This window comes from Leucoraja erinacea, chromosome 10, assembly GCF_028641065.1.
Source record: "Leucoraja erinacea ecotype New England chromosome 10, Leri_hhj_1, whole genome shotgun sequence".
Taxonomy (NCBI): Eukaryota; Metazoa; Chordata; class Chondrichthyes; order Rajiformes; family Rajidae; genus Leucoraja; species Leucoraja erinaceus.
The window spans coordinates 27,361,556-27,379,842 of NC_073386.1; the positions used below are offsets into that span (position 1 = coordinate 27,361,556).

General features: G+C 41.5%; 1 protein-coding gene across 1 annotated transcript in view; it reads left to right on the forward strand.

The window, feature by feature from the left end:
- The window catches only part of agbl4 (AGBL carboxypeptidase 4), a 440,437-nt gene that overhangs the window by 369,852 nt on the left and 52,298 nt on the right, over positions 1-18,287 (forward strand). Inside the window, exon 11 of the mRNA XM_055642477.1 lies at positions 11,476-11,638. Coding sequence (XP_055498452.1) covers positions 11,476-11,638 — 163 coding nt within the window. The remainder of the gene's footprint in view (positions 1-11,475; positions 11,639-18,287) is intronic.

Consider the following 18,287-nt stretch of genomic DNA (forward strand, 5'->3'; position numbering starts at 1 on the left):
TGGCAGGATGGAGAATATGTGATGCGATGGGTGGTAGGGGTCTTTGATGATGGAGATGGCTCTGCTGATACATCTCTTCCTGTATATATCCAGCAGGAAAGGGAGTGGAGCACCAATAATCCTGCTGGCGGTCTTCACAATCCTGTCTAGTTGGTGCCGTTCGTACGCCTTGCAGCTCCCGAACCAGGAAGTGATGCCGTAGGTCAATGTGCTCTCGATTGTCCCCCTATAAAAAGTCCGTAGGTGTGTAGTGGGGAGACCTGCTTTACGTAGTCTTCGGAGAGGGTGTAGTCGCTGCTGGGCTCTCTTGACAGTGCTGTGGTGTTGGCCGTGGACGTCAGGTCATCAGACAGGTGTAGTCCTAGGAACTTTATAGAGTGAATTCTTCTGTCATCAGCTGTGGGGGTCTCCCTTGGCCTGCCAGTCCCTTTGTGATTAGTAAGTTCACCAGTGCTCTCCTCCTTCTTAATGATGTTCCAAACAGTTGATTTAGTTAAGCCTAAGATTTGGTTGATGTCTCCAACAGTTGCATTCTTGTTTCTCAGTCTCATGATGACTTCTTTGACTTTCATTGGCACAACTTTGTTCTTCATGTTGATAAACCACAATAAAAGTTTCCAAAGGTGATGGAAAGCCTGGAGGTAAGACCAGGTGCTGAGAGCTCTCTTATACCTGCATTAAGGAGGCAATTAAACACTCCTGAGCAATTACAAACACCCGTGAAACCATGTGTCCCAAACATTTTGCGCCCTGAAATGGAGGTACTATGTATAAACACTGCTGTAATTTCTACATGGTGAAACCAAAATGTATCAAAATGATCTTCATTAAAATCTGACAATGTGCACTTTAGCCACATGTGATTTTTTTTCTATTACAAATCTCAAATTGAGAAGTACAGAGGCAAATAAATAAATGATGGGTCTTTGTCCCAAACATTATGGAGGACACTCTACTTCTACTGCTCAGGTTGTAGGAATTTCGAGGCCTCTGTTTATAGAGTAACAATTTAATAAACCTGTCTCGATAAACATGTTAATACACCTATTAAATATAGTATTTCAGTGTCTCCTCCTGCATTATCATTAAATGGATGACAGAATTGTCTATTCTGCTGTCTCATTCTTGTTGATCTATAAAATATTAGCCAAGTATATTTATGTCAAAGGATCCAAAATCTGCTGAGCTAGTTTAGTGAATTTTTCTCTTTCCGATACCCTTGGGTTTTTTTTTTTAAATTTTATGTGAAACATAATATCAGACATAAAATGTTTTCAATTTTAGTTCATCTGGGTAACTCCATATTCGAGCTGGCCATGAATAGAAATAAGATGTTCTTTGCCCACTCCTTTGCTTGCTGAAATCTTTATGACTTTTATATATCAATTTATAAATGGGTAATTCATAAAAATAAGAAATTACATAAATTAATATAAATTTCACTTTTCTAACATTGGGACATAAAGAATGCCACAACCTGAAATATATAATAATCATGCAGTATGTAATAGGTTCTTCTGTTTGGAATTTCACCAGAAAGGCAATTTTTTATAGCTGCCAACTCGCGCAATTAAAAATTTTGGAGCTCCTCTTGAACCTTAACAAGTTGCACATGTGCCACATCCAGAATATGGGACCAGTACACAGAAGCATTTAAAATGTGATGGACAGACCAGTGCATCTCTTGTTTGACCAGACTCACAAGCTCATCATTGCAAAAACATTTTTAAAATAAATTGTAAAAGAAAATCATAGATTGTAGATGCTGGGAATCTGGAATCAAAACAGAAAATGCTGTGGGACACTCATAAAACGAAGATGCTGGAATCTGGAGCAAAAAGCAAACTGTCGGAAGAAAAATGAGAGGACTGAGGATGGACCAGAAGAATAGAGAGACAGGGATGCTTACCCAAAATTAGAGAATTCAGTGTTCAAACCATTGGGTGGCGGTGTATCTGCATAGATAGAATATGAAGTGTTAACATTGCAGATGAATGGATCTCTGTCCAATTCTAAAAGGAGGTTAATGAGCCATTAGGAGGTAGTGACCATAATATGGTCAGGTTTAATCTACAATTGGAGAGGGAGAAGTGTAGATCGGAGGTGTCAGTGTTACAGTTGAATAGAGGGGACTATGGGGCCCTGAGAGAGGAGCTGGCCAAAGTTGACTGGAAAGATACCCTGGCAGGGATGACAGTGGAACAACAATGGTAGGTATTTAGAAACATAGAAACATAGACAATAGGTGCAGGAGGAGGCCATTCGCCCCTTCGAGCCAGCACCGCAATGCATTGTCTATGTTCTATCATCCCCAATCAATAACCCGTGCCTGTCTTCTCCCCATATCCCTTGATTCCACTAACCCCAAGAGCTCTATCTAAATCTCTCTTAAATCCATCCAGTGATTTGGCCTCCACTGCCCTCTGTGGCAGGGAATTCCACAAATTCACAACTCTTTGGGTGAAAAAGTTTTTTCTCACCTCACTCTTAAATGGCCTCCCCTTTATTCTAAGATTGTGGCCCCTGGTTCTGGACTCACCCAACATTGGGAACATTTTTCCTGCATCTGGCTTGTCCAGTCCTTTTATAATTTAATATGTTTCTATAAGATTCCCCTCATCCTACTAAACTCCAGTGAATACAAGCCTAGTCTTTTCAATCTTTCCTCATATGACAGTTCCACCATCCTAGGGATCAATCTCATGAACCTAGGCTGCACTGCCTCAATCACAAGGATGTCCTTCCTCAAATTAGGAGACCACAACTGTACACAATACTCCAGATGTGGTCTTACCAGAGCCTTATACAACTGCAGAAGAACCTCTTTGATCCTATACTGAAATCCTCTTGTTATGAAGGACAACATTCCATTAGCTTTCTTCACTGCCTGCTGGACCTGCATGCCAACTTTCAGTGACAAGGACGCCCAGGTCTCGCTGCACCTCCCCCTTACCTAACCTAACCCCATTGAGATAATAATCTGCCCCCTTGTTTTTGCCGCCAAAGTGGATAACCTCACATTTATTTATATTATACTGCATATACTTAAGAATAAAGGGTAAGGCATTTAGAACGGAGACGAGGAAACACTTTTTCGCACAGAGAGTTGTGAGTCTGTGGAATTCTCTGCCTCAGAGGGCGGTGGAGGCCGGTTCTCTGGATACTTTGAAGAGAGAGCTTGATAGGGCTCTTAACGATAGCGGAGTCAGGGGATATGGGAAGAAGGCAGGAACGGGGTACTGATTGGGGATGATCAGCGATGATCACATTGAATGGCGGTGCTGGCTCGAAGGGCCTAATGGCCTACTCCTGCACCTATTGTCTATTGTCTCTATTTTTTGCATAGATGCTGAAAATCTGAAATAAAAGCTAAAAGTTATTTTTCTAATTGTATAGGCTGCATCGTTGTCATTTGTAACATATTATACAAAGGAGCTTAGTGTGCTCAAAACTGCCCCCATTAACTCACTTGGACTCAACATTTCATAGATATTTCCTGTGACCTACATATTACTGCCTCATCTTCTAATTTTTCACACAAAGGGTGGTGGGTGTATGGAATAAGCTGCCAGATAAGGTAGTTGAGGCCGGGACTTTCCCAACATTTAAAAAACAGGCACATGGATAGGACAGGTTTGGAGGGATATGGACCAAATGCAGGCAGGTGAGACCAGTGTAGGTGGGACATGGTGTGGGCAAGTTGGGCCGAAGGGCCTGTTTCCACACTGTATCGCTCTCTGACTCTATGACTCTATAACCTACCAAAAACCAACTTATTTTTTTCTCTTTTCCGAATGAACTGAAGCATTAACTGTTTCGCTTTCCACAGATGCTGCTTTACCTTGTTGAGAAACACATTTTCTGTTTTTATAGAGTAAATCGTGATTCATAGCAAACTAATCATTACAGACAAAAAAAAAGGACATAAAATGCTTTAGTAACTCAATGGGTCAGGCAGCATCTCTGGAGAATATGGATAAATGATGTTCTTGGTTAGGACCCTTTTTCGAACTGATTGTAGGTGGGTGGAGTGTGTGTGTGTGGGGGGGGGTTGTTGAAAGCATGGAGAGAGAAGAGGCAGGGCAAAGCTTGGCAGGTGGATGGATAGTTGGAACAAAGACCAGAGATTAAAGCAGAAAGTGTGAGACAGACTGATTGAACAGCAGTCTCAATGTCACCATCAGGTCCATTCTGCTAGATATAGTTGTCTACAAGAGATAGCCAGGCTGCAAACAGCAGGAAATAACACCCACCCTTGTTTTGGCCTGATGCCCTCAAAAAGCTAATATCGCCAGTGATTTGAAATACCTGGAAATAAATTAAAATTTGTAAATGTATTTTAGTTACTTAAATGCTATTATTAATTGATTAGAATATAAATATATATTAAAATAAAGAAAAATAAACAAAAGTGCTTATCTATACTTACTATTTAAATGTGCCAGCCATTTTTGATGTAATGTTGAGAGGCTGGTTACAAAATATTAGGTAGTGGTAGACATTTCAGGATGATTGTGGATCTGTCAGGTTATTGGGGAGAATTGTGATTGATTGGTGGGATGAAGGGCAGGCTCATGATTAATCAGAGAGGATATGAAGATTTGCACGGGTGAGCCGTTGCTTATGTATTTTAAAGGGGACCGGCCAAAGGCAGGCTACCAATGTCAGACTCAATTATATGAGATTTACTCAGCCTGGACCTCTTTAACTGCATTAAAGCAGGTCTCCCATGCAGACTATTTTACCTAGCAGAAGGGACCGGACGGTGACACTAAGATTGCATATGTGATGTGAACTTCCAGTATTACTTCAAGTTAAATACCATTGTGCATGTCCAGGTGTCACCTTGAGCTAGCATGTCAGGAATAGCCACAGAAAAGCATTACAGACTTCTTGCATTTTCCTCAGTTTTCTTTATCAACAATATTATTGCACAAAAAGCACATTACAATATGCACATAATTGTTTCTCTCCATAATAAACTTTGCAAGCCAGTCTATTTTCCATGAAATGTTTTGACAGATCCTTTGGAGATGTACCAAGACTTTCACAGGGGGTATTTATGGATATTGCTGTATTACCAGATGAATGTTTAATATGTAAATTGCAACTTGAAAATTCCCTGGGCATTAAGATTTGACTGCTAGATTGGATATATCATTGAAATGCAGCTACAGTATTTTACCTTAAGGGGAGAAAAACTATGCTAGTGGTTTATACTTGCAGCCCACTAAATCCTGTTAATACTGCACCATCTTGGCGATGGTGTCAATATATTAGAAAGTACAGCAGTGGAAAATAAGAAAAGTCGGCTATTGAGAAAATTAAAAAATTTATATGCAATTAAATATTCTAAAATTTGAACCAATTCATTTTCTATTATCCACTCTGAAAAGTCTAAAATGATTTCCCCTTATTTTAAACTAACCCTGATGACAATTAAATGAGTTTGGGTCAAAGGTTCAAAGTATATCCCACCTGATTTTGCCCTTCATTGATTTTAGTAGAGTCAATGGTTGGATAAACTCATGCTGGCTATGTAAATTAACTCAAAGATCAATTGCCATTAATCTTTGGTCTCTGTTCTATCCCTTGCTGACTTTGCAGGCACAAAGTCACTTCTGTGAGAGAGATAAGAGCTGTGTTTGACATAATAGTATTGTGACCTCCTGCGGCAAAGATTATTGAATCTTTTAGGTAGATTGAATAATAACAGTAGCTTCCATTAAAATTGCATAATACTTTGCAGGCATGTTACCAGTCAAAATATATCAAACCACATAATGAGATGCAGGGACAGAACTTTGTCAAAGTGCAAGGTTTTTTAGAGGAAAAATAAAAAAGAGGTAAAAAGGCCGGGTGTTTAGGGACGGAATTCCATAACATCGCAGATTTAAGGGGCCACTGACATTACCCCAGTACTATCCGTGCCAATCAGAAGTAGATCAAGAATGTGAAGTAGATTATAAAGACATTTTGATCATGTAATATACAAATATGTTGACCACTTGATTTGAACATTTTAATAAGAACATGCTGATCTGACTGTAAACTCAACTCTGCATTATCATCAACCTGTGGTAACTGTTCAGCCCATTGTTTATCAAGTACCTATTTACCATAACCTTAAAAATATTTTAATACTCTACTTCTACCACCTTTTGATCAAGATGCTACAAATTACATGCTGTACCTGTCTACTAGCCTTTTGCAAATCAAGCACTAGTGCTCTCAGATCCCCCTCTGCATCTCAGAACTGCAATATCTCATAATCAGGATAATATGCTTCTTTGATACTTTTCCAGCCAAAACAATGTCATATTTCCCACATTATACTTGAAATCTATCTGCCAGATTATTCCACATTCCCTTAACCTATCTATTATCATTCATGTCCTTGTTATGACCTCTATACAATTGCCTCGCTATCTTTGTGGCATCAGGAAATTTAGCAACTATCCATCCAAGTCATTTATATAAAAGATTGATGCCCCAGCACTGAATATTTTGGCATAGTACCCAGTATATTTGGCCAACCAAAACAAATCTTTGCATGTATTTCTGCATCTTCTCTCAACTAATCTTCTATTCACAGAAAAATGACACTTCCTACAATGCAAGCTTACATTTTCTGCAATAATCTCTGATATGGCACCTTGTCAAATTATTCCTTTCTATTCACAGCACCTGCTACTATTTCGAAGAACACTAATAAATTTGTCATATGTGATTTCCCTTGAAGCAAGCAATATTGAATTTGACTGATAACCCTGATTACCGTTCCCCCATGCCCTGCTATAATATCTTTAATAATAACTTACCATTTTTCCTTTTAGGTTTTTAGAACCTAATTGGCTTGTAGTTTCCTGCTTTCCCTGACCACCCCTTCTCGAATTAAAGAAATACATTTCATATTCCTCATGGAGAATATAATTTTTCAGATTTAAACAGTGGCACAATGCCAATTTTTGATCTCTGCATTCTCTTACTTCACTGCATAAACTTGTACCAAACCTCACTTATGAGGAAGTAAGGAAGGCTGTGAGAAAATGTACCAACACTCATCCCACCATCTTCTCTCCCTCACACACATACATTCTCTCTCTCCATATTTAAAAGCTGTAAACTGGGAAACATGAACAATTGAAATTAAAGTTGAATTCATGAATTTGGTCTGATGGCAATCATACATTTTAAATCTTTCTGGTTAAAAGTTGTTGAGTAGGTACCTGTGTGTCTCAGCTCCCTGCCTATCTCTATTGGTCTCCATTAAAAATGCTCCTTGTGTCATTCCATGAAAGTGTGGCCATTTTATTGTGTGAAATAGCAGTAAATAAACATGTTAAAATTGCCTTTTGCTGATAATGCTTTTCCCTGTGAATGCAATATTATTTATCTATGGTAATTAATTTGAGGACTTTCTTTTAAAAGGAATGACATATGTAATTGTCTGGTCTTAGCAACACATTAAAAACAAAAAAGGCCATTATGGAGATTGAATGAATTAATGCTACATTCACTAGCATTTGTATTTCACAAGAGTTGAATTGTCCCAGCTTAGATATTTATTGCAATTCCTTTATAATATGATTTCATTTGAATATCCTTAAAGAAACCATGAGAATTATTCTCTGTATACATTTCTGTCATCTGCAATAATCTGCTTTAATTTCTATCACGTAAATATTTCTTTCATGAAGATCAGGGCTGGATTTTATCACAATCATTGATATACCGTATGTTGAAAGGTAGTTTTCATCTTAAAATAAATTGAGAAAGTTATTCTCTGACACAAAAAGCATATCAAACTTTGCTATAATAATAAACACCATAACATAACATTATGAAATTCATAATACCCATTTATTTTTAATTAATTTGGACGACAAATGCAGTTTACTTTATATTTTATTATTCCCTTGGGTGAAGTTGGCTGTTTGAAATCTCCTGCCTAAAACAGCAAATCTAACAGATGCGAACAGACGTCAGTGCCTGAAAGGATTTTTTTTTTTTTAAAGAATGCCTTATGGTATAATTTGAACAAAACTGGACTTCTGGAGATATAATTTTTGTAAATTTTTAAAAAAAATCATCTTTTATTGAGTCTAGTATATGAATAACCTTTAAATACATTATTTTCAATTTTTTGAAGGGAAGCAAATAGATTTAAAATGCTTCTACCAAAAATGTATTGGCTATAAAAGTATAATTTACATAAATTCAAAACATAATCCGAATCATCTATCTATCTATATCTATCTATAACTTTCTATTTGCACAAAAATGGTTCGCGATATGATTTTTCGCCAGTTCACTCACCGTTCTGCTGTGCTGCGATTGTGCCTAGTTTTGTTCCGATCGGTTGAATGTCGTAAAAATGAGCAAGGTTTTAAAAATCTTAAAAACCGCGTGTGCGCAGATTAATCTCTTCTCCTGCCAGGCGGTGCCGCGCAGATTAGTCTCTTTCCCTGTCACTCCCCGGGACGGTTCGCCCCTTCCTGCGCCATGGCTCCTTTACTGACGCTGAGGGGGTTCGGCGGAGGTTTCCAACTAGATTTACGGAGGGACCCAAAACAGCCCAGCCCCGCCCCCGCCCCCCCCGCCCCCCCCCCCCCCCCCGCCTCAAGCAGCAATCCTGCCTCAAGCAGCAATCCTGCCCCAAGCAGCAGCCCCGCCCCAAGCAGCAGCAGGCCCGCCCCAAGCAGAAGCCCCACCCCAAGCAGCAGCCCCACCCCAAGCAGCAGCCCCGTCCCAAACAGCAGCCCAGTGTCGAAGACCCGACCCAGCCCAGCCCAGCCCCAGAGTCAGAGACCCAGCCCAGCCCGGAGTCGGAGATGTCACCGATGTTGCCAAACGGAAAGCGGAGACTCTGGTCCAAGCGGAAGAGAACGACCAATGACCAGTGCCCGCTATGAGTCCCCATCGCACCGCCAATTCCAGCCACTACCTGTCAGGTCCCCCTCCCTGGCTCCACCCCCCCCCCCCTCCCCACCTTCCCCGTGATGCCCCCATGGCTTTTCCTCCGTCTTTTCTCTCTGAGCTCACTCTACCCCCCGCCCACACACACCCCTTTTGCCCACAACTCCCCCACGCGCACACACCCATCCCCCCAAGAATCCCCCCTGCCCACATCCCCCGCCAATACACACAACCTTCGCCCACACACACCCACCCCTCTGCCCCACACACACACCACCGCCCACACACCCCGCCGCCCACACACCCCCCGCCGCCGCCCACACAACCCTCCCGCCCACACACACACCCCCATGGCCCCCACACACCCTCCCGCCCCCCCACAACCACACTCCACACACACCCCCTCCCCTCAATCCCCCTTCCCCACAACCCCCCCCCCCCCCCACTAACCCTCCCTCCCCCACAACCCCCTCCCCCACAACCCCTCCCCAATCTGGAGGAGGGGAAATTAGCTGCACCTGCGCAGTCCCCGTTCAAATATTGCGTTGAGGAATGGGTTGCGTTGGGGGACCAGGCCTCCCGTGTGACTGGGTCCCAACAGGTCCCACTTAGTCTAGTACTTTCTAAAAAGCTAGGAATTAAACAAACTAAATGTTGTAAAAACTAGACTCCATGAAGGAGTTATTTAAATTAATTAAAGCTAGTCAAAAAAATGTTGAAACATTAAAACTCGAAGCAATATAGGCCTTTCAGTCCTTGAGGTTTGCTCCTCCATTCAATATGATCCTAGGTTATCTTCTATCTACATATCATATTTATGTGTCCAGAAATCTGTCAACCTTCTTAGTTTAGTTTAGTTTAGAGATACAGTGCAGAAACAGGCCCTTCGGCCCACCGAGTCAACTTTGACCAGCGATCCTCGCACACTAACAGTATCCTACACATACTAGGAACAATTTACATATTTATACCAAGCCAATTAACCTACAAACCTGTATGCCTTTGGCGTGTGGGAGGAAACCAAAGTTATCAGAGAAAACCCACGCAGGTCATGGGGAGAACATACAAACACCGTAGAGACAAGAAGCCCAGGTCAGGATCAAGCCAGGGTTTCTGGCATTGTAAGGCAGTAGCTCCACCGCCAAGCAACTGTGCCGTCCAACTTATTATGGCTGATACTGGTAGATAAATGTGAGGTTATCAGATTCAGATTCAATTTTAATTGTCATTGTCAGTGTACAGTACAGAGACAGTCCACTTTGGCGGCAAGAACAAGTAGGCAGATTATTATCTCAATGGTGTCAGATTAGGAAAAAGGGAAGAGCAACGCGACCTGGTGTACAAGAAAGCTAATGGTATGTTGGCCTTCATAACAAGAGGATTTGAGTATAGGAGTAAAGAAGTCCTTCTGCAGTTGTACATGGCCCTGGTGAGACCACATCTGGAGTATTGTGTGCAGTTTTGATCCCGTAATTTGAGAAAGGACATCCTTGCTATTGAGTCAGTAAAGCGTAGATTCACGAGATTAATCCCCGGGATGGCAAGATTGTCATATGAGGAAAAATTGGAAAGACTTGTACTCACTGGAATTTAGAAGGTTGAGAGGGGATCTTATAGAAACATATAAAATTATAAAAGGACTGGACAAGCTAGATGCAGGAAAAATGTTCCCAATGTTGGGGGAGTCCAGAACCGGGGCCACAGTCTAAGAATAAAGGGGAGGCCATTTAAAACTGAGATGAGAAAAAACGTTTTCACCCAGAGAGTTGTGAACTCTCTGCCACAGAAGGCAGTGGAGGCCAATTCACTGGATGAATTTAAAAGAGAGTTAGGGACTTTAGGGAGTAGCGGAATCAAGGGATATGGGGAGAAGGCAGGCATGGGTTACTGATTGTGGATGATCAGCCGCAATGGCAGTGCTGGCTCGAAGAGCCAAATGGCCTCCTCCTGCACCTATTTTCCATGTTTCTTGGATAAGTAGATGGTTTCAAAAGAATCACATAATAATCAAAAATAATTAATTGACCTTTATACTCCTGAGGAGTTTACATTTTTGCACAAACTATTTTAAACACAATTTAAAATGCATATAATATTTTCCAGTTTCATATTTCAAAGAAGATACTAGAATCTGGAGGAAAAAAACAAATTGCTGTAGGAACTCATCAGGTCAGGCAGCATTTGTGGTTGCAAAGAAATGCTCGACCTTTGGGTCAAAATTGATTAAGATTGTTGCATCGTCTTAATGCTATGCCTGAACCCAAATGTTTTGCATCATCTTAATGCTATGCCTGAACCCAAAAAATTGACAATACCCTTGCCTCCACAAATGCTGCTTTAGGAACTTCCTCCCGCAGTTTTGTCTTTTGCTCATATATTAATTATTTTGCTGTCAAACGTCTGCTGTTGCGATCTGTTCATTAGAGGTGTGACTTAATTTACATTGAGCTCATGAAAGTGTGAAAAATCAGACCATTGTTGTGCTGTGCAATGCGACAGTGATGACATTATCTTCAGTGATTTGGTCTAAAATTCTTCATGTTAATTTTTTTTTAGTCTAGTACTTGCTTTAATCGGGATGCTCTGAAGGCAGGCACAGGACGCCGTTTCCTTGGTGGTCTTCTGGATGACACCTCCTATTGCTACACGCTGGAAGTTTCATTTTATAGTTATGTTGTAGGAGGAACTACCAGCACAGTTCCTTACACTGAAGAAGCCTGTATCCTTTTAATGAAAGGACAGAGTAAAACGTTATGCTGGATACCATTTTGAAAAATTATTGCTCCTGCTCTTTTAGAACCTCGGGATGCAGTTTATGAGATTCATCTCTTAATCTTAATTTTTTTCCAGCACTTTCCCTTTCATGATATTAGGTTTTTTTTTCCTTCTGGTAATAAATCCTTTGTTTCTTGCTATTTCTATAACACTCATTGTACATTTCACAGTGAAAACAGATTAACACCATGGCCATTTTTTATTCCCATCTATAATTTCTTCTTTGTTTACCTCTAAGGTGCATATATTTATTTAAAAGGACACAACGTGCTGGAGTAACTCAGCGGGTCAGGCAGCATCTTTGGAGAATGTGGATAGCTGATGTTTTGGGAAGTCGTTTTGAAGTTTTCTTTATTTATTTTTGCTACTCTTTTCTGTAAACAATTTTTTAATACATGTCTTGCTGCTTTACTCATACACTATTTTTCTCCTTATCAATGGAAGGAACCATTGGCATTCAGCTGATTGTATGTAAATGTGTTCCAGAATTGCGCAACTGTCATTCTGCCTCACTTTCTCCAGCGATGGAGAGAAATTGTGTTAGGATTCCCTCAGCATTATTTAGGGATAATCACATCTGAGATCCTACACTTGATGCAGGATTGGAAACTTCATTTATTTATTAACTCACTGCAACTGAATTGGCTGCTGATGCATTGTTTGTATTACACTCCTTGGCCTCAAAATTCATTCTTCCAACGCTGTTTATTTCAGTGTTGTACAATTGAAACTGCACTTTTAGGTGTTTGCATTATTCTTTTATCCCTAATCTGTATTTTTGAGCAGCAGCATGGTGCACAAGGCCAATTTTCCTCCTTGGCTTCAATTCCTTTTTGTGATTTATCTAGTATAGCATAGTATTTTTACATCGATTGCAGAATCACCAGGAGCCTAGTGGAGAGTGCCACTAGAATCATCTGTGATATTTCCAGCATCCCCAACAATATAGCCTGGCCTACAGTGCTTTCTGGAAATGATTAGAAACATTGTCATCATCTGTTGCATCCTTCACAACCTTGTCACTGGGAAAGCTCGATATTTGCAAAGGAAGAAATTTGGGGAGTAAGTGAAGGAACAATTAGAGCAAAAGTAAAACTGGGGAGAGTAAGGTATTGGAAGGAAGGAATGAAGGCAGGCCCTACACAGATACAATGTAATAGTGAAGCTTACTACCCGGATAGTCTCTTGAGGCTATCGTATCATGGGCTCTGCACATTGACCAAGGGGAATAACTGGAGGTGGTGAATTGTCTTCCTATTACATGGTTTTGGTACTAAAGTGGTGAAGATGCCACGTCAATAGATTACTGTGTAACTTAACTTTACTTTTCAGCTGGAGTGGATCTTGCCTAATATGCCTACTGCAAGCCTTCAACAATATCTAAGGTCAATAAAGCAACCAATTTCACTGAGCTGACCATAAAGATGAACAGAGTAAACTTGTCGGTAGACAAAAATGCTGGAGAAACTCAGCGGGTGTGGCAGCATCTATGGAGCGAAGGAAATAGGCAACGTTATAACTATTTCCTATTGCCTATTTTCCAACGTTTCGGGCCGAAATTCTTCTTCAGACTGATGCCGGGGGGGGGGGGGGGGGGGGGGGGGGGGGGGGGGGGGGGGGGGGGGGGGGGGGGGGGGGGGGGGGGGGGGGGGGGGGGGGGGGGGGGGGGGGGGGGGGGGGGGGGGGGGGGGGGGGGGGGGGGGGGGGGGGGGGAAGAGGCGGGGACAAAGTAGGCTTGTGGGAGAGCTGGGAAAGGGGAGGGGAAGGAGGGAGAAAGCAAGGACTATCTGAAATTAGAGAAGTCACTGTTCATACCGCTGGGGTGTAAACCACCCAAGTGAAATATGAGGTGCCGGGCCTTACTCTGGCAATGGTGAGGTCCAGGACAGAAACGTCAGACTGGGAATGACAGGGGGAGTTGAAGTGCTGAGCCACTGGGAGATCTTGTTGGTTAGTGCGAACTGAGCAGAGGTGTTGGGCGAAGCGATCGTCAAGCCTGCACTTGGTCTCGCCGATGTAGAGAAGTTAACACATGGAACAGCGGATGCAGTAGATGAGGTTGGAGGAGGTGCAGGTGAACCTCTACCTCATCTGGAAAGACTGCTTGGGTCCTAGGATGGAGTCGAGGGGGGAGGTAAAGCGACAAGTGTAACATTTTCTGCAGTTGCAAGGGAAAGTATCCAGGGAGGGGGTAGTTTGGGTGGGAAGGGACGAATTGATCAGGGAATTATGGAGGGAATGGTCTCTGCGGAAAGCAGAAAGGGGAGGAGATGGGAAGATGTGGCCAGTGGTGGGATCCCGTTGGAGGTGGCGAAAATGTCGGAGGATTATATGTTGTATGCGACAGCTGATGGGGTGGAAGATGTGGCCAAGGGGGACTCTGTCTTTGTTATGACTAGGGGGATGCAGAGTAAGAGCAGAGCTGCGGGACTCAATCAGGCACCCAATCAGGACCAAATATTCGATGGATTTGATATCTGCAGTCCATATCATGACAGATTGAAATAATGAGGAATCTGCTTAGAGTAGACAGGAAGGACCTGTTTTTCTTTGCAAAGGACAATAGCCAAGGAACATAAATGTGGTAGTCTGTTAGGAAAAATATAGCTATAAATACCAGTTTACTAAAATGCTATTCGTAATGAGCAACACATTTTTTTTTAATAAAGTATTTGCCATCTGTTTTAAACATACAGTAAAAATAGTTCAAATAAGTCCCAACATGAGAAATAATTTTCTTTAAATATTCCTAAACAAGTGTCACTGAGGTGACCTATTCCTTCAGGGAAATTGGGAATAAATGACTGTTATGACGTTGGTTCCAATAATTTATAAATAGCCATTTAACCTGTGCCAGAGAATTAGATTTAAAAAATGCAGTTTCCTTAAAACTTATCCACAATGCTAATCTAGGACAAATTTAATTCCTCCCAATTTACTAAATTGAAATAAAATATTTTTATAAACTGAATTGTGCAGTGGAAATGAACACAGAAAATTGTAGGACAGTACAAAAGCAATTTGCTGTAGTAAATGTTTACTGTACAATTCCATTTTCTATTAAAAGATGTAAGGTGCTGGAGTAATGCAGCGCGTTAGGCAGCATCTCTGGAGAATATGGATAGGTGACGTTTTGGGTCGGGACCCTTCTTCAGAATGATTATACGGGATTGTTGTTGAGAGCTGTGCGTTCAGAACGGGTGAGATTGGAGTAAGTAAGAAGAGTGGAGAAGTCAAGACAATTGATGTCGCACCAACAGTTGGAAATAGAACAGATCCAGAGAGGGTTGAATGTTGAACTTTTTATTTCCAATTGCCATACGACCATCTTGAGTTTACCACTCTCCCTACATACTCCAATGTCACCCCTTCTGAAAACACAGACCTCCACTAGCTCAGAAACAATCCCAACACTGGTATTAAACCCAGTGAGAAGGGAGGTGCAAATGTAGTCTGGCAGGTTGATCATTTCTGCGCTGAGGCTAGGCACCAGGTCTTGGACTCCCCCAGGAGACCTTCCAGGTGAAACAATAGGTACACATGCACCTCCTCTGTCCCCATCATCCGGTGTTCCCAATGTGGCCTCCTGCTTATCGGTGAGACTAACTGGAAGAATACCTCCTCATATTCCCCCTGGATAGCTTACAACCTAATCATATGAACATTGAATTCCCCAATTTTGGGCAAACTACAACCTCCCCTCTCCCTTTATTCTCCCACCCTCTTTCCACCTACATTCCCCGTCTCCCCTCCACCTCCCATTCCACCTACATTCCTTCCTCTAGCTGCACAATTAACTACATTTCAATCCTTTTTTGTCTCACACCATTGAATCTCTGGCCTTTTACTAAACATTGGCCTATCCAACTCCCTTCACCTGTATCCAGCTATCACCTGTCAACTTTGTCCTGCCCCTCCTCTCTTCTAGCTTTCTTCCCACCTCTAAATAATTCTGAAGAAGGGTCCTGTCCGAAAACATGTTTTCCAGACCCGCTGAGTTATTGCAGCAGTTTGTGTCTTCATTTGTAAACCAGCATCTGCAGTTCCTTATTTCCTCATGTTCTACTTCTTTGCACCAGTTTTTTTTCCTTTGCCCTGTGCTGCTCTGAAATTCACAACTTTTTGCTGTCTTTGTGAATATTCCTTAGAACTCTTATCTGGTTCGTTAAAAAAACAATACTTGCAAAGATAGCTTTTTGTATATTGTTAAATTCAATTTTGTGTGGTTGCTCTGAACAAAGTATTCACATTTTGATTTGTCCATATTACAGCAAAGTTATCACAATTCACGCAATAGCAATGCGTGGATGGAATAATGCCAGGGTTGAGCAGCTGTAAGAACAAAAAGAGTATTAAGAATGAAGAATGTTTCAATTCCATGACAATATTTTTGAGCAAAGATTCCTGGCAGTTTCATGAAACACATTATGACACAAGCGATCTGCAATTATGCACTCCTAATGAAGCAAAACCAAGGACAGTTGCCAAGAGATGATGAGCTTTAACAGTCAATTTTGTCACAATACTTGTATCATGTGCCTCACATGGTAAGATAAGGATTTGTTTATTGATGATTAATTGTAATTCACGCTTTTCCTAAAACAGGATAAATCCCTTTTGAATTTGAATAATTGAAAGTGTGTAATCCCAGTCATCCAATAGTTTAGCTTCCATTTGCAAAATAATTTAATTATCTCTCCTACCTCATGTGTTTATGATGAACACAGCACAATTCACACAATGACGGTGAGTGGACGGAATAATGCTGGAGTTGAGCAGCTGGTGTAAGAACAAAAATAGTATTAAGAATGAGGAATGTTACAACTCCACGATAAAACTTATAACACTTTCCACCACTGCATTTTTACCTCCCCAAAAATGAATAATCTGAACAAGAACTTACAAAGTAATAATAAATGTGATAACTTTGCTGTAGTATGCACAAATCAAAATGTGAGTATTGTATTTTGTTCAAATCAACTAGGCAAAATTGAATATAACAATATTCAAAAGGCTATCTTTGCGAGTATTGTTGAAAATGTGCCTATACACAATATTGTATGTAAATACTATTATATTTATCACAATTGTACAAGAGGACAAGGAAAGACTATCCTACTATTAGAATTAATATGATATGCGCAGATGGAAGTCATATTGCCCTAGACTGCTTCTCAACTAGTCAGCTGCTACCTGGTAAATTAAGGTCCAGTGAAAAAAAGATATGGGCTCTATAGGAAATTTAATCTGTTGTGCTCCACTAGACCCCCACAGCTTTTTTAAGAGAGTCCCCAGCTTTATTGTAGCTGATGGTATTGATAAATATCATTGTTTCTAAGCTTTTGTTGGTAAAGATACCATTTGAAAATGTAGTTCATAAGTAATCAAGTAATCTGTCAGTGAATATCTGCTGCTTGCTTTTTTTAAACAATGAAGGAAATGACAAACATCAAGCTATTGTATTAAATATACAGATATAAAATATGCTTCCACCATTAATGTTCAATCAAATCGGTTAGACAGATCATACCATAATGGAGGTTACTTTGGGATGTAAGATATGATTTTGTGATTAGGACTGGTTCAAGTAACTGTTTAGCCATCCTGTAGGATGCTTCTTCCATTTCAGAATGTCCCCATATGTTTGTGCCATGAACTTGCCAGGAATAACTTCACAGGGAAGGTCTCTCTCTTGTCATTGAGACATTAGATTTTTAGGTTTAATTTTTATAAAACACTAGACCAAGTTGGGCCCCGTCCCCCAATGCAATAATCCACCACTCACCCATTCCCCCAACGCAATCCGTTTCCACCACTCACCCGTTCCCTCAACGCAATCTTCCACCACTCACACATAGCCCCCACAGGAGGCCTGGTCCCCCAAAGCAACCCATCAGTGCTCCCTGGAGCCTTTCTCACATGGGGGGGGGCAATCGGCGCTTCCCGGAGCCAATGAATGGACTCGACTTTTGAGTCGGTGTCGGCGCTCTGTGGAGCCAATAAATCCTTCCCACGTGATTCTGCTAATGGTGATACTGCTGCTCAATGATTGGGCCACCAATGCCAGAGAGGGGCATCACCAAAATTCTGTTTCTCAATACTGTGTGGGGAATGGACTGTGGGGTGTGGGGTGTGGCAAGTGGACTGTGGGGAGTGGGGCGTGGGCTGTGGGGAGTCGGCTTTGGGGAGTGGGCTGTGGGGAGTGGGCTGTGGGGAGTGGGCTGTGGGGCATGGGCTGTGGGCTGTGGGGAGTCAGGAGTGGGCTGGGATGGGCTGTGAGATGAGTGGCTGTGGAAAGCGAAGGATGCTGTACAAATTAGGAAAAAAGCAGCATACCGGAGGGACTGGCAGCTGAGATCCCATTGTGATGTCATTTTCTGCTGGCGGAATGTTCACGGCATCGTGTGTAAATGAGATCCCATTGGGATTGGAGGACTGTGAGATGCCATTGTGACATCATCACTGGAAGATGCTAGAAAAGTCTCACTCTCACAGTCAGTTATAATTCTCAAAGTTGGCTTTTTTCTTTCAAAAACCTTTAAAGTATCAAGATAACTTGGGTAATATGACATCAAACTGGGACTAAGTTGGTT